The sequence below is a fragment of the Grammomys surdaster genome, unplaced genomic scaffold (genome assembly GCF_004785775.1).
Source record: "Grammomys surdaster isolate TR1022 unplaced genomic scaffold, NIH_TR_1.0 255, whole genome shotgun sequence".
Taxonomy (NCBI): Eukaryota; Metazoa; Chordata; class Mammalia; order Rodentia; family Muridae; genus Grammomys; species Grammomys surdaster.
The window spans coordinates 4,447,136-4,468,567 of record NW_021604696.1 but is presented as its reverse complement, the minus strand read 5'-3'; the positions used below and the strand labels follow the sequence as shown (position 1 = coordinate 4,468,567).

The 21,432-nt window shown below is 42.2% G+C and overlaps 1 protein-coding gene across 2 annotated transcripts in view; it reads right to left on the bottom strand.

Moving 5' to 3' along the window:
- Window positions 1–21,432, bottom strand: part of Dst (dystonin) — a 285,779-nt gene that overhangs the window by 114,085 nt on the left and 150,262 nt on the right. Inside the window, exons 10-24 of one of the 2 annotated variants that reach the window (XM_028775522.1) lie at window positions 20,528–20,653; window positions 19,770–19,919; window positions 19,441–19,595; window positions 19,136–19,262; window positions 17,928–18,111; window positions 16,858–17,015; window positions 16,228–16,406; window positions 15,692–15,830; window positions 14,858–15,051; window positions 13,660–13,822; window positions 12,918–13,001; window positions 11,766–11,873; window positions 11,172–11,270; window positions 4,842–7,544; window positions 1,443–4,215 (exon numbers count right to left, since the gene is read on the bottom strand). In XM_028775522.1, the coding sequence (XP_028631355.1) occupies window positions 2,314–4,215; window positions 4,842–7,544; window positions 11,172–11,270; window positions 11,766–11,873; window positions 12,918–13,001; window positions 13,660–13,822; window positions 14,858–15,051; window positions 15,692–15,830; window positions 16,228–16,406; window positions 16,858–17,015; window positions 17,928–18,111; window positions 19,136–19,262; window positions 19,441–19,595; window positions 19,770–19,919; window positions 20,528–20,653 (6,471 nt within the window). In that variant the 3' untranslated portion in view covers window positions 1,443–2,313. Of the gene's footprint in view, window positions 1–1,215; window positions 1,345–1,442; window positions 4,216–4,841; window positions 7,545–11,171; window positions 11,271–11,765; window positions 11,874–12,917; window positions 13,002–13,659; window positions 13,823–14,857; window positions 15,052–15,691; window positions 15,831–16,227; window positions 16,407–16,857; window positions 17,016–17,927; window positions 18,112–19,135; window positions 19,263–19,440; window positions 19,596–19,769; window positions 19,923–20,527; window positions 20,654–21,432 lie in introns of those variants that run through there. The other variant, XM_028775523.1, reaches the window with a different exon arrangement.

Here is a 21,432-nt window from a genome sequence, read left to right as displayed (position 1 = left end):
TGAACAGGGATGAGAGGAAATATTGGGCCAACGAAAAGATGAGAGGCATACTAATCAGTCAATTTGGTATGGATATAGGAAACCACAAAGCTAAGTGGAAATCTCTGAGGACTCATTATGTACGTCAAACCACTTTCTCCTTCAAAAGGGAAAGCAGGTGTTCTGGTAGAAGTACAGTTAGGGCCACAATCTTATTTAAAAGTGTCTGTATGAGGTCTAAATCTGATGAACATTCTGGAGAATTTTGTAACTATAATACGAAGACACCAAGTATGTACAATTCATGCTTCTGAAGAAACACATTCTCTCAAGACATCTTCGCTCAGGCTTACAAGCCTTGTTTGAATGCCTTCCTGTTTGATAGTGAGGAAAAAACCTGGGAAGAAGGTATTTTAAATCAAACATTTGAGGCAAATTACTTTGGAGTGTTTTTGCTGAAAAGCCATCAAATGCTTTCTGAATTCTTAGTTCTTCCATTTGTATGATATCACACCTCAAGGCCAGCCTGGGCTACATAGCAAGGGTGATACTAGCCTAGACCTTGTCTGCCCCAAACAGAACCAACCCAACAAGAAAATACAAACTAGCAGGAATTCCTAACATCAGGAGTAGCACGACTAGGATGTCTACCTTAATGCCAATGTCCTGAGCTTCCAGTGGCAATTCTGTGGAGTGGCAGCACCCGCTGCAGTGTCCTAACACACATGTACCAGTGGGCAGGGAAGGCAGGACGGGCTAGAAACTGTATTCAATGGGAAGAATATACAGTGCAGAGGTTGGACCACAAAGCTCTCCTCATGAAACAGAAAAGGCCCAGGAGAGGTCTACTAAACACTCAACAATGTTCAGAGCCTAGACGGTATTCCCTGTGTGTTTCTCTGATGTGGGTGGCATGTGGGGCTGATGATGTCACTAGTCAACAATCCCAGTCATTCTAATCAGGGAGTTGAGATGTATGAAAAGGCCCTATAACCTAATGGCTTGCTGATAATGACATCAACAAAAATGATTCTGGCTTTGGAATAAGACACTCTCTTCTCGAACATTCTAACTATGACTCTGGGCAAAATGACTAAGGACCTAAACTATTTAATTTTTATTGTAAAAGTTTGTAACTCTGGGGTGAAGTAAGGTAAAGATTTATAGTTTGTGCTTTGTAGACTGTATGATTCAGGAAATTCTACCCAGTTAGCATTAGGACCTCTGTGAGTATACCTGTTGCTTAGAGAATAGAGGTTTCTCAGCTTTCTCCCCATCTCCCAGTGTCTTGCTGATATTTGATACCCATTTCTGCAATTCTTTAGCTTTTTCAACATGTTGTTTCTTCTCTTCATCCAGTGACTTCTGACGAGTGGTTTAAGAGAAAAAAAAGAAACATCCCAATAAATGACCGAGCTTCTCAACTAGCCTCTCCTCTCTGCTGAACAAGAACGCACAAATGTTTCCCATCATGCAAGCAGGTTACTGAGATATTTTATTCATTCACTTAACCATGTCCACCCCACGGCACAGCAGATGTCTTTGCGGACAGGAAAAGCTTTGCCGATCAGTCTCGCATCACTGTTCTGGCCACCCAGCTGCTTCAGAAGTATGACAAATAAGCAAACTCAACTTTATTCATGAGACGGGGGGAGAAGTTTGGGAATCACTGCCTTTACATTAGCATTACAATCGCAAATGCCTTGACAGATGCTATCGGACAAAAGGAGAGAGGAAAAGGAGAGACTACACACAGATGCCGCTCCTCCAATACACAACGCACTTGTTAGATTTTAATTCCAAAGTCTCAACCAAAATAAGAGTTAACAGCGAACACTTTAACATGTAGAGAAAGTCACTGCCTGCAGGAAGCAAGCGATCTCCAGCCTCAAAGTTCTGGAGAACAGTTGCATGTTCTCTGGTCCTATGGTGCTGTGTGAGGTATTTGTTCAGGACGCACAATGTATGATGTCATAAATGTATTGAATCTATTCAATGACACGACTACAAAGGAGGTCAGAAGAACTGAGCCGGTGAATGTGTCGATGGTCGTGGGCACCACACTCACCCCATTTTCTAGGCAAAACCCATTTAGTGAGATAAGATTTTTTTTTTTTTTAAAGAAGTAACTATTTCAGGGGCAGCCACTCGTTTCTTGCTTTCAAGTTAAGGAGGACCATGTTTTCTGAGCAGGGAGCTATTTCTAGCCTAGAAGAAATGAACAGTGCTTCAACTCGGTGACACAGTTCCTAGGCTGCACATTTAGCAGACACCATCTGCTCTGAACAGATGGCGGGATGCAGCCTGCAAGGCCTCTGCATGGAGTGAAACGCCCTACTGGGAAGAATAGTAGAGGTTGGATATCCCTGTCCCCAAGGGTTCAGACACTTCTAACAGCTTAAGTCCCGTGTGGAAATCAAAATCGGCTTTTTCCAGGGCCTCTTTATATGTCAATTTTCTTTTAGTCTGGGGGCACATTATATTCCTGACATATGACTTTTGATCTTTGAGTCTGGTGGCGATGAGGACGTCAATGATGCCGACCTGAAGGGCCTCTTCGATGGTCAGCCTCGAGTAAATCTGAGGCTCTATCAGGCCCCCTGTCAGGTACTGAAACTCCAGGCACCGGATGCCCATCTCTTTACTGATGATATTTGCATTCACAGCTTCCACCACTGACATCATCTTATTACTGACAGGGTGGCTGATCCCCGTGATTACTAATTCACACTGCCGTAGCTGCTGGGCGAAGCCCTCATCAACCAGGCCTCTATGCAAAGCCTCGGCTACCCTGTACTTTTTCCCAGTTAGGGGATCAATGATCCCTCCCGTACAGACTTGGGCTTCAAGGCATCGGAGGGCTGTAATCCTATCAACCAAGTTTCTACGGGAGGCTTTCAGTAAGGAGATCCGTTCCCCGCTAGTGGTCAGCCAATAGCCTGCAATGGGACTGTGCAAATCCTTCTTGGGAACTAGCTTGCTCAGCAGAAAGTCAGCCAGCTCTGTTAGTGTGGTAAGGCCTTCCTGATACTTTTGGATCAAGGCTTTGTCTAGCATTCCCTGCTCTACGGCTTCACTAATATTGAACTGCAGACCAGTTTTAGTATCAGTTAGCATGTGAGAAGGATGCCCGTAGGAGTCAAAAAATGTGGCTTCCTTCCACTGATACTGCTGCCCCGAGAGTTCGAGATAAATATTTTTGTCAATCAGGTTTCTCTGGAAAGCCTCAAATGCCGTCAGTTCCGCCCCAGTTTTGGTATCTACCACGGCAATTTTGTGGGTTTTCTCTATGTTGAGATTGGATATTTCCCTCTCTCCAAATGGCAGGAGAAAACACTGGCAATCTACATCGAACACACAGATCTGCAGTAACTCCGAGTAATACAGAGCCTGCTTGTTGTTGGGATTAGGAAAGACTCTCGTGTTGCTGGACGGTTCATGCAGGAACTGTAGGACAGCATTGTTCAGCAAGCCCTGCTGCACAGCCATTTCTGGAGGGACACGGACGCCTCTCACGGGGTCGATGACACCCCCACTGGCAATCTGTGCCTCCAAGATGTGTTTACCTTTCTTCCTATCAAGCATTCTATTTTCCATTGCCTGGAACACAGAGAGCGTCTTAGAAGCATGTGAATATCCCAAAACTGCCTTCTCTGCCTCCAGGAGCCTATTCCTGAACTCAGGATCAACGATGCCTTGAAGAACCGCATCTTCAACACAGTAAGTCTGACCAGAAACAGGATCAATTATAAAACCTGTTGCTGCCTGAGCTTCTAAAAAGGCTAGAGCCATCATTTTGTCTATTATGATTTTCTGAGCCGCCAAAGTGAACGATATTTTTTCTTTGGAAGATTCAAGATAAAGTCCTGCGATTGATGTGGCTTTGGTCAAAAACTTGCTAAGACTTCTCTGAACTTCTTCGACAGTCTTCAGACCAAGCCGCAGCTGCTCCACTGTTCTCATGTCCAGAAGCTTTGCTTCAACCAGCTGCCTGCCAGTCACAGTGTGCCTGAGCCCTTGGAACTGAAACTCATCATCCCTAACGGAACATGCTTGGTTCAGGTCAAAGCTCTGAGAAGTCTCTGGTTCTACGCTTTGCTTAAGGAAATCTCCCTTGAGTCCACCGGATGTTCTGGACCCTTCCAGCATCCATCCACCAGCACTGGAACCCAGTCTCTTCTCTTGTTTTAAGGTTGTGACTTCTGTATGCGTGCCACAGTGTTTGTTCTTAGCTATCTGTAATAGGAATGTTTAAGACGTTAAATGCTGCCCAAAGAGCATGACACTTTATTAGTATTCACCCAGTCACAGTCCCTTCAACTATAACTGAGTGAAGAATTGCAAACCCAGGGTAGGGATAACAATATTCTGAGAGACTCAAGAGTCAGCAACTAAATACATTAAAGTGGTGTGTGGGAAGAGGTCAGAATGAAGCCTGGCCACAGAGTATGCTAGAAATTGAAGGTAATATCTGATTCTTCTATGTTTTTCTGATCTCTCTTGTAGTTCTGAGACTCTAACCCTGGGCCTTCTACATGCTAGGGAAGTCTTCTACCACTGACCTGCATCCACAACTATTTTCTAGATTCTATTTTTTTTAAATAGTCATATTAAAATATTTACTCCTATAGAAGTAATAGGTTACCCATCATATTTATGTCTCATCTCAAGCATTCATAAGTCAGCGATCATTTATAGTAAATGCAGTCAAACTGCTGGGAATTTACATTATTTTTTTTTCCCCTTTGCACGCAGCTAAGCATTCAAAACTGTTAAAAATCTAGTCTTGGAGGGGAAAAAAAAAGAAATAAAAGAAGCAGCCTGACATGATATAGCTAATAAGGTCTCAGGCCAGTGTGTACCTCTAAGGGTGTCAAAAGCTTCACCAACTCCCTTTCAAGTTTGTCATCCTGATACGTCACAGGCGGTCTGGAAGGACGCAGGGCTTGCTCCCTCATCGTCTCTAGCTCGGACAGTCTCGTGATTGGGTTTTTATCATCAAACGTTATCTGCAATTCAGTGCTTGTCTGAGAAAAATACTCTGAGTAGCACGGTTGGCTGTTCTCCTTGTCCAGCAGAGCCCCTGGCTGTCGGAACTGAACCTCCTTTGGAAGTTGTTCAGCAGCCCTGTGTGACCATTTTCCTTCTGCCTGGTGTGGTTCCTGAGTCCATCTGGACAGTGGAAGTCTGGACTTTAGGGTAAGGTGTCCAGAGTTCCCGGGGGAGATCTCTGCAGGGTGGTGGCACTCTCTCCCTGACATATCAAAAGCTGATGTGAAGGTTTGGTCTTGGGCCGTGCTCTTTTTCTGAATTTCGCACTGGAGCATTAGTAACTGGTGCTCATGTTCCTTTATCTGCTGGTCCATTTTTTGCTTGAGGTTTTCAACCTCCCGTCTCTGGGCCAACAGCTCCTCCTCAAGTCTCCGACATTTCTGATAGTGGTTTGCTTCTACGTGCTGGCCTTGCTGCATCTTCTCTCGGTAGCATTGAAGCTGCCGCTCAACTTCTCGGAGGTTCGTCTCCCACAGCTTCGCGTTCTCTTGCGCCCGGCAGTTTTCTCTCTGGAGAGAGACAAAGTCGTGCTTGATGCCTGAGATATCGTTTTCGGTGATGACCTTGGACTCCATGAGCTTTTCCATCTTCTTCCGAAACTCATCCGCGGAGCGCTTGAACTTATCTGACTCTTCCTGGAGCAGGATCATCTTCCTGTGGGTCATCTGCTCTTCAATGGTCTTCAGGTGCAGCTCATCTTGTACCCTCTTCAGCCTGTCATTCAGCTCCTGCACCTGAGCTCGCTGCAGCTGCGCCTTCTGCTCTTCCCGCCGCTTCTCCTCTTTGGAGGCGTTCAGTTCCGCACTCAGGGTCCTCACCTCCTTCTCCGTATTCTGGATGATAATGTTCTGCTGGTCACATTTTTGCTTAAACTCGCTTACTAGGTTTTGACTTTGGGCCAGATCATCTTCGAGGCTTTTAATTTTTCTGTGGAAATCCTGTTCTGTTTTTGTCTGTTTGTGCAAATGTTCGTTGGTGTTCCGTAACTGGTCCTTAAAACCATCCGCCTGGATTCGCAACACCTCGCATCTTTGCTGGATGGCTTGCTTCTCCCGGACTATGTTCTTGGACTCTTCCTGAATCCTTTGCATCATCAACTTCGTTTCGTCATTCTGCCTAGTGAGCTCGTCCACCCTTTGCTTGAGCATTTCTGCGCACTCGTTGCTTTTCTCCAGCTCTTCGTTGAGCTTTCGGATTTTTTCATTATTTTCTTTCTCGGCTTTGATATTCTGAAGCAACTGTGCATGGCTCCTCTCAAACTCTTCTTTCAGATGATCCGAATTTCTCTGGCAGAGTTGTCTCCTTTCTTCTGAGAGTTCCTTCTCATCCCGTGAAGCGTGAACCTGGGAATTTAGATGCTGAAAGTTCCTCTCGGCTAGCGCATGTGCCCTGGTGACTCTGTCGACTTCCCTCTGGAGTTTCCCTTTCTCTTGATGGAGGGACTCTAATTCCAACTGATAGCCATGCTTTATTTTCTTGAGATCGTTTGCTTCCTGCCTGACCTCTTCGGCTTTGTCTGTCGTTTGGTTCAGCTGCCTGCCAAGGTCTCTGAGCTGCTGGGAATAGCGTTCCTGGACCTGATCCTTCCTTTCCAGATCCTCCTTGAGGCACTTGAGTGTGTTATTTGTTTCGTCCAGTTTATCTTTCAGCAGCCGAGCCTTTTCCTCAGAGGAAGCCTTTTCGAGCTGGACCGCGCTGAGTTCAAACTTCAGCTCCCTCATCTCTTTCTCTGCCTTTCTATTGGCTATGGTCAGCTCATCCACTTGCTGTTTCAGCTCCTCCTCTTTCTGTCTGTCCTGCTCCTTCTGGGGGCCTGCCTGTGCCACTGCAGCGCTCTCTCTACAGGAAAACTGAATTTCGGTAATTTTTCTTCTGGCTTCCAACTCGATCTTTTGCTTCTCCTTCAGCTGCTTCTCAGCCGCCTGCTTCTGAAAGGCCAGGTCCTGCTCCATCCGCTTCACTAGCTTCAGGAGCTCCTCCTCGTGGTCCCGCTTACGCTGGAGTTCTTCCACCAGGGCCCGTTTCTGCTGTTCCAGATCACTGAGGCTCGTGTCTTTCCTCCGCAGATGATCCTCCAGCGTTTGCCTGGTGAAGGTGTTCTCCTGCAGTTGGCTCCGGAAGTTGCGGAGGTTCTCCTCCACCGCGGCTCTCCGAGCCTCCGCCTCGGCTGTGAGCTGCCTCACCCGCTCCAGCTCCCGCTCAGCAGCTTCCTTCTCCCTCCCGATTGTCTCCAGCTCTCGGCGGTACTGCTTGGCCTCGCTCTCGGCCCTCAGCTTCTGCAGGGCGATGTCTTCCACGTTCCTCTGTTGCTTTCTCAGTTCGTTTTCGGCGGCCTCTTTAACTTTTGGGAGCTCCTCCTCGACCCGAGATTTCTGTTTCTTTAGCTCAGCCACCATTGTTTCCAGTTCACTGATCTTTCCTGTAAGTTTGCTATTCTCAACCATGGTTGCTTTCTGGCGCTGCAGTAGATCTGAATATGCCCCGTTTTCAGAATTCTCTTTAGACCTTTTCATCTACGAGAAACATTCAAAGGGTCAAAGGTGTTCCATTGACATAGATGCTGCAGCCTCTGGAGCAGTACTTACGAAACCAAGGGCACTCAGATGCAGAACAAGCAGCTGTCACCAGTACCAGCACCTTCAGAGCAGAAGCCTCAGAAAGCCAGAAGGGAGGAGACAGAAATCCTGCAAGACCCTTTGTTTCTCAAAGAATGCCTTCTTCCCTTCAGGAGTAATTTCATATAGAAAATTAGGTGGCTTAAGGCTCTGAAGCAAGAAAGCCTCTACAGAACATGAGTGGAACCCTGAACTTTTACAAATATAAAACATTAAGCTTTTCTCATAATGATATCCGCTCTCATCTCACACAAAACTGAATTCTGTCAGCTTAGAACAACGCCACCATACAGGAACCAAAGAACACAAGGTTTAGTTTTCAATAGCGGAGTCCAGTGGAAATTAAACATGATACGTGCAGTTCCATGTTTATGATTAAAGAAACAGAACATCAGAATAGAGAGCCAAAGTCAGAAATCATACTTAAAGACACAGGAAAGGAGAATTATGCACACAAACATGACAATTACAATGACAGTCATTGCTAATGCAAAGGCAGCACCTGTCCCTGACGGCTTTGGAGAGATGAGCTTCAAGCACTCACAGGTGGTTGTGGTTGGCATGCCTCATCTGAAATCCATTTTGTTAAGACCCTTTAGATACCCCACGAATACAAAGGTATTTGTGAAATAGGAAGGATTTAAAAAATACACACAGGGATTCATACCCATCCTACCAAATAAATATCAGGAAACCTTTCAGGAGCTGGGAGGGCTGGGGAAGTAAATATTAACTGAAAATGCTGCATGTGTGGACTAGTTTACAAACATATTCTAGTTCTCTTACTTAACACCTTGAGTCAGTATCAATTTGAAAAATGACTGCAGAGAGAAAATAGCTGAAATAGAAAAACAGAAATCATTTTATAGATACCCTTTGTTTTCACTGGAACATATGTGACTTTCAAGAACTTAACTGATAACAAATCTTTTTCTTCCCCCACTTTCTTGATCTCCGATAATGTGGGGCTTAAAAGTTCAGCTCCCTTCATTAACCTCCCCACGGTTGTCAATACGATTCCATGGAGAACCAAGTCTCATTGCAATCGCTAGGTTCAAAGGTGTGTTTCAGTTCTGTATCAAAGTCAATCCTTAGGACACTATGGCATTCTGCATACCGAAAACATGAAGTTTTCTCAGGGCACAGACACACACACCTGTGATCCCAGTACTCGGGTTGAAACAGGAGGATTTAGAGTTCTGGCTCATCATTCTGGGTTAACCAGAGAGTCACTGTCTCAAAAACAAAACCCACAAAATTTAATTTCTAACAATTTTTTCTGAGAACCAGTCCCTCATCAAATATTGCTCTGAAACATAGTTTAGCTGTAACCAAATTATTTTGAGCTGTTTCCTTGATCATAATCTGCTTGCCTCAGCAAAAAATAAAATAAAAATAAAACATTGCTGAGTCTTCAATATCTTAATTAGAGTAATTTTGGTGGTTTATTAATAATTCTATGTTACCTAATTAACTAGAATTTTTTACTTCTTAAAATTACTTTCAATAACTTAGGCCAGTTACTGACTTTCCATCAGTCTTACTCATGAAAACCAGTTCCTCGAAAGGTCTCTCAGCTCTATCCAGAGGAATCAATCACTTACAGAGTTGGATGTTTGTATCAGCTACAGAATTTCTTCACCAAGCCAATGTTCTATATTTCTCCAACACATGCTGTTACTTCTGAAATCTTCATGTATCTCTGCTTGTATGTTGATTATGAAAAAATGATCTCTCAGGGCAGTTCATCCTGTAGAACTTCAAGACTGTGTCAGAAGTCCTACCCTTTGGGGGTCTAAAACCTGAGTTAGTTACATATCTTCTGTTTGCTTTTTGAGATAGGGTTTCTTCTTATAGGCCTGGCTGTCCTAGAACTAGCTTTATAGACCAGGCTGGCCTTGAACTCAAAGAAATCCACCTACTTCAGCCTCCTGCGTGTGGGATTAAAGGCATGTACTACCACCACCCAATTGAGTTACATATTTTTAAAAGATATTCCATTACTATGACCTTTAAACAGAAGGGTATTAAATTTTATTTTAAATCATAGTCTTTGTGTATCTTCAAAACTATACAGTTTTTATTTTCAATTCATTATAAATCTTTAGTGCTTTGGTAACAATTAGCATTTCGATCTTTGAAAATATCCTTGTTTCTGTCCATTTCTATCTTACTGTAGGAATTGAGCTGAGTCTCCCACATATGAACAGTTAAATACACAGCGTGAGAACAGAAAGGGATTTAAATTATTTCATGTCTAATAACCTCATATAAGATTTAAAAGACACGTACACAATTTAGAATGGAATAGCATCTTTCAAAATGTAGTGAAAATAAGAAAATTCTATCACAGGCAAGACATGCGTTATACTTACTAAGAGAGCTATGAGTGCTATGAGTACTTTGGTAAGCACACAGGAAGCTGATTGTAAAGCTTAGTGTGTGTACATTAGTGGGTTAGTGTGGAGACTCTGAACGGACTAAAACAGTCCCTGAAAGTCACATTTGGAAGGCTTGAATGTGACCGCCATCCCACAGGCACTGGCTGGTACCTTTTGCTCTTTCAATAAATGATCAACAGCACTGTGGCAGGCAGAGACACCTATGGAACTGCAGCACTGCAGCCATGACAGCCAGGCCCCAAATTTTACCATTTACACGTTTTAGCATTCTCCCAACTGTTTTTGTCTGTTCTGGGATGAGGAAGAGAAAAGTCATCCAAAGAAGAGAGCACAGAATACTCCTTTGGAGACCAGAACCAATAGGTTTTCATGCAATATATCTTTATAAGTCATTTCTTACTCTTCCTGTTTCTCAACACAATTTTAAGTTCAGGATCTAAGCTGTACAAATCCTTTGTATCAGAAAGAGGTTTGTTCTTCTTAACATGTATAAGTTTTTTGGCTTAAAGCTCCACACGTCTCAAGTCCACTCTTTTGCCCAAATATCTACTACTGCGTTTGCCTTTCTTAATACAGTTGATTTTAATGTAATTCTTTAAAAATGTATGTTAACTTAAGATAGATCAACACAGATGTGTCTGCAGGGAGCCTCTCTACAGACTTCATACGAGCAGCACCCGAACTTGACAGAAACTGTTTCTCAGCTGTGAAGAAGCCGGACCGACTTCTACCCAAATCTTCCCACTGACACAAGACTGTTTACCACACTAATGCTATCCCACTGGTTCTGAAATAGCTGCTTTTGAGGTTTGGAATCAAACCCAGAACAAAAGCATGCTAAGCCAATACTCCTGTCCACCTGAAGTAAAACTTTAAAAATGCTTTTCTGTTTTGGAGAATCCAAAAAACCAAAAACAAAACAAAACAAAACAAAACAAAACAAAACAAAACAAAACAAAAAAACCCAAATCTCCAAGACTTTCAGTCTTCCAGGGTAAGCTAATTAACAACTTGCATATTAGTATAAATTCATCAGGAAGGTTATTTTTTCCTTCCCAAAGCATTACAGTTTCGGGCTCAAACCTAGTTCCTGTTCACATGGATGTAACATGTTAACGGTTACCTCCTCCTCTTCCAGCCTTTTCAACGAATCGCCAGCAAATTTAATATACTGTGTCATAAGAGTGACCAGGGCAGTGTACCGCGTCCGTAGGTCCATGAACTGCAAGGGGGAAGTGAAGAGTGCATTATTCATGCGGCCAAGGCAGTGCGCGAGTGCTGACTGATGCCCACCCTAACGACTAGGCTTTGGGGAAGAAAGCACACACTTATCCAGTAGTGGGTCTCACTTCAGGAGTAATGAGCTTCTGCCCTCTTTGTTCACCACACCAAGTCATAACTTCTTTCCAGATTTACTCATGAAAGACATTATTTTCTGTGTTAATAAACGATCTTGACTTTAAAAGAGCTTTTAAAGAGACTTAATAAAACGTAGTGTTATGGCACTTTCTGTCAGGGATGATTTAAAAGAAATACTAGAAGTGAACAGTGACGAATCCCCAAAATTGTTATATAGTAATATGCCATTAAATCACTTAAAAATAATTAAAATGGCCAATTTTATATTAGGTGTGTTATACTAGGATAAAAGTCAAAGTGTTTTAAAAATGATTCTTCTTTCTTTCCGGCCTATCCTCGGCCCTTCTGTGTTTGTTACCTCTTGAATAACGAGGTCTGCTGAGCTCTGTATCCTACGGCGCTTCACTGGTGACTTCTGCTGGGAATCCACCATGGCCCTGTAGGTCATTGTTTGCAATTCATAGTCCTGCATGAAAGAGCCAATACGATACAATTAATTCAAGCAAAGCCTGAAAGCTTCATTCCATAGGACTGACCACAGAGCACTGGTAACTAGTTCACTGAAATACTTTTAAATAAAAACAGGTCAATGATGAATACTACATTTTATTGTTGTTGTTGTTGTTGTTAGAGACAAGGTTCCTCTGCGTAGCCCTGCCTGTCCTGGAACTCACTCTGTAAACCAGGCTGGTCTTGAACTCAGAGATACATGTGCCTCTGCCTCCCAAGTGCAAAGATAAAAGACGTGCACCACCACTGCCTGCCTTGAAAACTAAAATTTTAAATATTTATTTGATTCTAGAGATATTTGCAAGGCAGTGACATGAGCAGAGACATGTGCAGTGGTCAGCAAAGGTCCCAATTGTCTTTAGAACCCATGAAAAAATTCACTGCAGGATTTTTTTCCTCGATTACAGAAGGCCTCCACTTATTGAACGAGAGAGCTATGGAGCTGGGAGCCTAAGATAGTACCAGTGTTATCTTATCAAACGGTGACAGTGTCTCTTCAGTACAAGCTACATGTTCTCTAGATTTTAAATTAAAAAAAAAAAAAGGAAAGCAATAAGAAATAAGTTTCAGGGGCTGGAGAGATGGCTCAGAGGTTAAGAGCACTGACTGTTCTTCCAGAGGTCCTGAGCTCAATTCTTAGCAACCACATGGTGGCTCACAACCATCTGTATTGGGATCCAATGCTCTCTTCTGGTGTGTCTGAGGACAGCTATAGTGTACTCATATACCTAAAATAAATCTTAAAAAAAAAAGAAAAGACACAAGTTTCAGAGCTATGTTTTGGGGTGTGTGTACATTTTCATGCATTCACGGAGACAGAGAAAATGAACCAGTCATGGGGCCGTCACCTGACTCATTTCATAAACAATTACTAGGTATGTATACAAAAGATCAAATGAGGATTGTTCTCTTTTTGGATGGAATGGACTGACTCAAACTGCTTTAAAAATATGTTATAGTATTATATACCTATTTGCCTACACTATGTGATGGTTCTCACCTTGACTGCAGCCGAGTACTGCTCTGAGTATTTTTGACACTCGTCCATTTTGTTCTGTTTCACCTCTATTTCAGACACCAGCATCTGTAAACACAGAGTTTAGAGAGAAAGAGACAGGAGCTCTACAATGTTCTCTTCATGCTTAGTAATGAAGAAACATCCAGGCCACTCAATGCTGTACCGCTAACACTTCATACCTTACATGTGCCTTGCCTTATAGATAAATAACAAGCTTTCAGGATAAGATTAATATGTGATCTAACCTTGGGAGGCTTTCAAAGCAGAAACAAGAACTACGCAGAGCAGACTTGGTGTCTTTCCTCATACTCACTCCAGATGAAAACAGTTAGACATTACTGACTGCTAACGGTAAAACCTTAAAGTGTCCAACTTTCCCACCAATTTTGACTAGCTAGGGTCCTATCTATTACCTCTGACCATGTGTATTAATTTAGCAAGTATAAAACTATGCTTCCAGCATATTATCAAGAAAAATTAGGCCCAGCCTATGAAACCCAGAAGATGAAGTCTGTGGAAACTACTGTAACATACTCTTCATTATCTAACCTTTCATAAATGACTTCCAGTACATAAAAGTCAATGCAGGCAGGTTTAAGGTATAGAATTCTCATACACAGTATCACTCTCACAGTTGTCTAAGTAATTGCCTTTTCTTCCAACACAGGAGAGAAAGAGGAGGCTTGAGACCAACCAAATTCAGATAGAATCTCAGTTCAAGTACCTTCTGCTGATTCAGCTGGAGGGCCAGGGCTTTGCTGTTTTCTGGCTGATTTTCCTGAATTTTTCTCTGGGTAGTTTCAATTTGCTGGATCCAGTCATCTAGAGGGTGATAGGAATCCCTGTAGTGCTTCAGGGACTTCCCGATGCCTTCTAAGTCTCGTAGCCTACAAGAATGGCAATGGAACAGTCAGGTTCCAGCAGGAGGGGGAAGGGGCAGGGAAGAGAAAGACAAATTAAGACCCAAGCGCCACTAAGCACAACAGGGTATATACCTGGAGGCAGCCTGGAACACAATTCCTGCAGCACCTGCCCCATATGGCATACGGGTTAACAGAGATAGCCTGTTCTGGGAACTATGAAATTCTTTGGTGCTGTTTTACTATGGCACTAAGACTAAATCTGAAAACGTAGGAAATTGATCATCGTTATAAGTCAGTCAACAGATCCTGAGTAGCTGAGGCCTGCCTCAGATCATAGTTCACCTTTGGAAGAAGAAGGCATTGCAATGGATAGTTCGACATGGTCTCAGAGACTATCTTCCAGGAACTGCAATCAAATGCCCACTTCTGTGATTTTTCAATCAGCACATTAAACAAATTCATCATGTATTTTCCAAAGGAAAAGATACATATAAATACAACTTCACTTCTTGAGTGGAACTATACCATAAAAAATACTCAACATTGTAAGTTGGCATTACATTATTATCTCTTTAAAAGACAGATTATACAAGTGTCAGGATAAATCAGCAGTTTTTAATTATGCACAGTTGAAAATGTCATTTTTCTGGAAGCAGAGGCAGCTCAGCAGTTAGGAGCACTGGCTGCTCTCCCAGAGGATTTAGGTTTGGTTCCCAGCATCTATAGAGACTCACTGTTGGCTGTATCTCCAGTTCCAGGAGATCCTGCCCTCTTCCTGCCTCTTCAGGTACCAGGTATGAATGTGGGATGCAAGCATACACACATGCAGGCAAAACACCCATACATAGAAAATAAAACAAATCTTAAAAAGAGAGTGTTTCTTTAAAGTTACATGTTTTGCTAAAGAGAGTATATAAGAATGATATGGAATTAGGGAATAATCCTGCAGCTAACACATTAGCTAGAGAATGTCACTTAACACCCACTAAGTTTAGAATTCGCCCTCTGTACCCAAACGGAATCCCACCTACATGTGCACTGAACAGAAAAGGGACCCACCTATTGTCGATCTGGACATGAACACTCTGCCACCTTTCGACGAGCTGGTCTGCCTTTTCTTTGTGCCAGTCTAAGTCAAGGTCCCGTTCTTTGTGTGTCTTGAACATCTCATCACTGATGGCTTTTGCTTTCTGCAACTCGTCTTCCAAAGCATGGAACACCTCTCTCTTCTCATCTACTTCTGATCGCCATTGCTAAAATACACGAATTGATGGGCATCATGAAATAATGTATCAACACGTCATACAGAAAAGCCATCATTTACCTAAGGTTACAATTTATTCATCATTGTGTGACATATATTTAAATGTTTGGTCCCCAGTTGGTGGGACTGTTTGGGAAGGATTAGAGGGTGTGGCCTTGTTGAAGCAGACACGTCACTGGGGTTGGGCTTTGAGGTTTCAAAAGCCCATGCCAGCCAGGTCTGGTTGTTCTCTCTTTGTCGTGGGCTTGTGGATTAAATGTAAGCTCTCAGCTATGGCTCCAGTGCTATGCCTGCTTACCTGCCTGCCTGTCTGCTGCCATGCTCCTCACCGTGATGGTCATGTACTCACCCTCTGAACCTGTAAGCAAGCCCCCAACTAAAAGCTTTCTTTTATAAATTTCCTTGGTCATGATATCTTTTCATGGCCAATAGATCAATAACTTATACTGAAATGATTGAGTGTAGTTATTTAGAGGAATTTGTGGAATTAGAAGCATGAAACGGAGGGGACATGCTCAGAAACACACTCTACATCAGGGTCTTAGTGCCAGACGCTTGACGTCAAGCTCTGTGCTAGAGAATGACTCGAAGCAGGGCCTTGGAGCCATGGCTAGAAGTGAGACACTTACCTTTAAAGTACTCATTAAATTCTCAATGGTATTCTTGTCAGCTATAACTGCTTCTTCTTCACACAGTTTGGTTTCATAAAGTTTGACAAGGGCTTCTGCAGCTTGGGTGTTTTTTAAAACCAAATTAACAGTCTTCAACCTTTAAATAGAAATGAATGCTAGTCCACGCTGTTTCATGTCTTCCCCCCACACACACACTGTAGTCCTAGAGTGTCATTAAAACTCATGACATGGGACACTGACTGGCCTCCTGTACATCTGGCTGTCTGTTGATTCTTTTCCTAATAGACATCACCCCATGTCCCTACACCTAGGTGGCATTTACACAGGTTCCAGTGGGTTCTTAGGTTCCAATAGGTTATGCTGAGCACAAGAGGAACCCCCAAAACTACAAAAGGGAGCTTACAGAATAGCTATGTCTAAGGCAATCCCCCAACCCTGAAGTGGAGAAATATCATCAATCTTGCTTCTTAAGATAAACACACTGTCCACAGAAGCACTGAGAGAGGACGGGTGAGGACCGTGTGCTGACATACTTCTCTATGTAAGTGGAAGACATGGAGTAGATCTGACTCATGCTCTGAACGACCACGCTGAGCTCTGAGCGGAGAGCGGGGACAGATGGGGAGTCGGCCGCTTGGCTGAAAAACTCTTCACACTTATTTGTGATGGTTCCCAAATCCTCTTTGAGCCGTTCCAGCTCTTTCTTCAGTTTCTAGTACAGAAAACAAACGGAGGTTACCCGTAGTCACCACAATGGGTATGGTTTTTTTTACAGCAGCTGAAAAACACGTTTCATATTTTATTACCAATATAAGCAGCTGTATAACTTTTTTTTTTAACCAAATAAACAGAAGCATTGACAATCCGGCTTTATAATTAGTAATGTCTTTTACTGTTTATTCCTTTGACTAAATCTCTAACTCTGTAAACAGCAGGTATCTAATGACTCTCAGCGTGAAGCCCACCAGGATGCTTCTAGGTTTATGACCTCAGAGGCAGAGTTCAACCACGGGATCTTAGCTTACATCCAGTAACAAAAGCACAGCTGGACCTCGGTAAGGAACTGAAGTCCCAGTTGAACATGTGGGAAATCAGAAAGTGACATTCAAGGTCACTAAGGAGGGAATGACCCTGGCTTTTGCTAACACGTGTGTGACTCTTACCTCCTGTTCCGTGATTCTGAACATGCTTTCATGTAAATCATCTCTTTCCAGGGGAGTCCTGATCTGCCGAATTAACCTGTCTTCACAGCTCTCCAGGCGGAGTCGGATGTTGCGCACCTCCGAGATGTACAGATTATACACAGACTCCTCTTGCTCCTCTGTGAGAGGACACATCATGCTCAGTAAGTAACTTCCCCTCCTCAGGAAGCTCTTGTGCAAAATACCCTACATCAGCTTTACTCTCACTGAGGCAAACAAGTGGATCCTATTAGCACAAATCCTAAGGATATAACCTTCAAACAGAAAGCTTAGAATGTGAATTTTAAAACTTAAAAAGTACTAAGCAAATTTCCTCAAGGTCATTTAAAAGACCAAATTATCACTGAAATATCTAAAGGAACTAATACATTATCCTGTTTCTTAGTCACAAAAAAATGTGAATTCTATGTTATGAATTAACCATTAGATTAAACCAAAATCTAAAAGTAAAAGGCAGGTTAAAAAAAATTGTTAAAGTTTTAAAACCACAAAATATTACTAATAAAATCATTTGTTCCTAAATAGTGTGAAGAGTTAAGACAGAGATCTATATTAAATAAGACTTAACTAAATAAAGCACTTTGCTTTGATTCTTGTATAACTTAACATGGGAAAATAATCAAATCTTTCGTGAACCTCAAGGACCTTCATTCCGAGTGTGGCCTTGCAAAGCACAGCCAATGAGCCTCACGCAGAAGAGGTGAGAATCTACGTCTGTCCCATGGCGGGCATTTTTAGTTACTCCTGTTTTAGAAATGAATTGTCTTGTCTAGCATCTTCGGAGCTCAGATGTTCTGATTGTTATTGGTGGTTCTGGGATTGAACTCAGGGCTTCCCGCATGAAGTTCTGAGCTCCTGAGTTACATTCCCTGTGCACACACATTTTCATACTGTTCAGTAATCTTGCATACATGTCACAGTTGACTGACGTAATATACCTAAGACTGAGATTTCCAATGATTATATAAAAGAGTCCAGACAAGACACACACCGCCCCCCCCGAAAAGAAAACCAACAACCCCACACTTTACCTCTTTCTGCAGACTTGAGAAGCTCTTGATAATACTTCCTGCACACATTCACTTCCTTTTCTATCTGAGTTATATCTGAGACTGAAAATATTTGGGATTCCTGGCTATCCTCCAGGAAATCTTCCAGGCGGGACTGGAGATTACTGAGAACCTGCTGGTGTTCGCCAGGCAACATTGTCTTTATCTAAAGAACAGAGAGCCTTGGATTAAGGACGTAGCACCAGGAGCCACATCTAAGTGGGGCAGATCATAAATGATGTCACGGTACACTTCAGCTGGTTCATAGTTGGGAGAAACATTTGGAATTAATATTCTTTTCATTTGCTTCGGGTTTGTACCCTACAGCAAGGAAATGGAACCAACCAAGTAAGTTTTCCATCAAGTAGATGAACAGACAATGACGTTTAGTACATATGAAAAATGGAGTAAGAAAATTGTAGAAGAACAGAAGGGCTTAGAATGTATGATGCTAAGGGAGGTCACACGATCTCAGAAAGATAAGGTGTAAGTTCTCTCTTGTGTATGGACCCTAGCCAATAATATATATGTAGATAAGAAAGCATCTGTGCATTGTCTGCCTTATAGCAAAGAGAACAGGAGAGAAAGGGTGGGTACCAGGGGTAAGGAAGGGTGGAATGCAGCCAGCCAAAGGCCACTAAGTCACGAAAGTAGACAGAAAGCTAACTGTTTCTCTGGTTTCAACTCTGACATGGATTTTCAGGCTTCGGTGATGGGGAAATAAATTAAAAACCATGTTTCATGGTGAAAGTGCAAAACTGAACGTGACGCTCCACAGTTTCTGAATGGCTATCCTCACACCATACGGAAGGTCCTTGGAATGCACAAACTTCCGTTCTATTAGTTTGAGGGTTGATATTTTCCATTTGAGAGCTCTTTATAATAAAGTTTTAATTAGAAGACAAGTAAAAAAAATTATAAAATTCAGTAAATGAAATTAAAATATACCCACTGTCTGACTGAACACCTAGTCCTAGTTTCTCTCCTTCAGTAAGCACTGAGCGAGGTGTGATCTCCGGATTCCCCTCCCCTGTAGAGTGTGCCTCATCTATGCCAGGCCCTACCGAGCACTCACGCTGACAATGTGGATGTACTGGCCTTCCCCCTATTCCAAAGCAAGTGTTAGCTTCACCCCATATATGACAAGGCATGTGGGGACACATTGGGTTGACCTGCACATTCATACTCACTGAAGCCACGTTACTAGCTCGAATTCTGTCGATTTCATTGACTAGATAATGCCAGGAGACTACACTCTTCATGTTTATGTGAGATTCATGCCAAAGAGTGAGGACGCTCTGATACTGTTGCTCAATTCTGAAATACATACAGGAGAATACAGATTTTAGGCTTTTTTACTCTTTTCTGAAAAGAGGCTACAATATTTATTTCTATGCCTCCTATGTAGTAGCTCCAGAACCTTCCAGTCCTATGGGTCCCTGACACAGTATTGATAGCTTCTTGAATCTTCAGAAAGGTCCCAAGCCATACAAACCTGTTGGCAAAGTCAACTGCTTCTTTGTTTGGTGGGGGAACAGTAAAACACACAGATGGGACCATGGCCTCATTCCCAGTAGGACTGATGACCTTCCATTTAGCACGATGAGAGTTGTTTGCCAAAACACATTCATCGTCTTTGTAAATGGTTATCTGGTTTTAAATGAAAGAGAGGAAAGCTGAGGTCAACATTAATTCATCTTTCTCCATACTCGATCTTAGAAATTATTATATATATTTTTTATGAGGCAGAGAAATGCCTTCTCACTAGGAAACATTATGACATCATTTAATAAATATCCAGTCTGCTTTGAGAATTACAAGTACCTCAATTTGTCTGTAGTCACAGATGGCTTTGATCGGGATGGATGTTTTGAGTGGATTGTCAGGATTCCTTGGCTTCAGCTGCACGACCGTCTTTGCCCGTCCCATCAGACCTGCCACCACGCTCCGGTACTGCAGGAGCTCCTCCTTTTCCTCCTAGTCAGCAAACACAGCAGGATTTTAATATTAGTGATTCAAACTCTCCATCCCATACAGACTCACACAAACCATTGTCATAGAAAGCCCTGACTACTGGGGACATCTTCTACATCTCACACCCCTCTTGAAGCCTTCTTCCTTCATTTTGTCTGGTTATTTTGTTTCCTCTTTGCCATTACTACTATGTAACAATCTATGGTTATTTTGTTTCCTCTTTGGGGCTACTACTATGTAACAGTCTATGGTTATTTTGTTTCCTCTTTGCCGTTACTACTATGTAACAGTCTATAGGCATTTTGTTTATTTAATGAACGACTGTGGAGCTACCCTTTAATATCTAGGCACCACAAGGGAGGGTAGTTGATTCCTGCCTGCTTTGTCCATTGTTATATCTCCAGAAATGAAAACTGACCACACAAAGCACTGCTGAAGCAGTTTAAACAACATCACCAAAGACTACCCAAACTAAAGTTTCCATTGAATGAGACAGCTGTGTGTCCGAAGTACAAATCTGTATGCAACATATAACATAGAAACATAGAAGAAAACACTAATCTACCCTGTTGTATGTCTGACAAAACCCACAGTTTCTGCATCCGTACCATGGACTCCTGGACGAGGTCTTCCAGTTTGTGAATGCTGCTCGATCTGTCACAGCTGTACTTGCGCTGAATGGCATCTTTCAGATTCCTTAGGTAATCAGTAGCTTCTTTGGCATCATTGAAAAACTAAAGAGAGGTAAAACTTGTCAGCTGAAGTACACTAAACGCCAGTAAAACGCAGAGTTGTTAAATCTGGTGCCCAGGCCCTCTGTGCACCCCTGACAAGCCAGGGCAGAATCAAAGCACAAAGCAACAATAGCAACATCCTTTCTGAAGCCGAAACTAACCTTTGAACTTGTGTGGCTACAGATGAATATTAATCATGTGAAGTGTACATGCGTATTATGCATTGTGTTTTGGCTCTATATTATTTTGATCAAAAGCCTGTTTTTCTTTAGGGTTCAGTCAATCTTTTAAGTAGGGGTGGAATTTCAAATAATATATTGACATTTCTAAAGAAAAAAAGAAGTCTATTTGGTTGACTCTTATAAGAAATATTTTTCCTTAATATTGGACAAATGTTTGGAATGACTTTTTACAGTATTCATGTGTGTGTAAATCAGAGGTCAACAACTGTATGTGTCTGCATTTCTCTCCACCCTACTTTTTTGAGAGTCTCTCATTGAACCTAGATAATAATTTATTATTATTAAATAAAAATCATTTTATTATATTTATTATTATATCTATATAATATATTTGTATTATATTAATCATATTATATATCATAATATATATTTATATTGCAAATGTATAAAATATATCATATTGACTAATTATACTAATAAGAATTTTTAAACTAATTATAAATAATTATTAATAAATTTCTCATTATTTGGATAGGCCGGCTGGCCAGAAAGCCTCAGGATCCTCTGGCTTAGACAGCACTGGGCAGCTCACTTTAT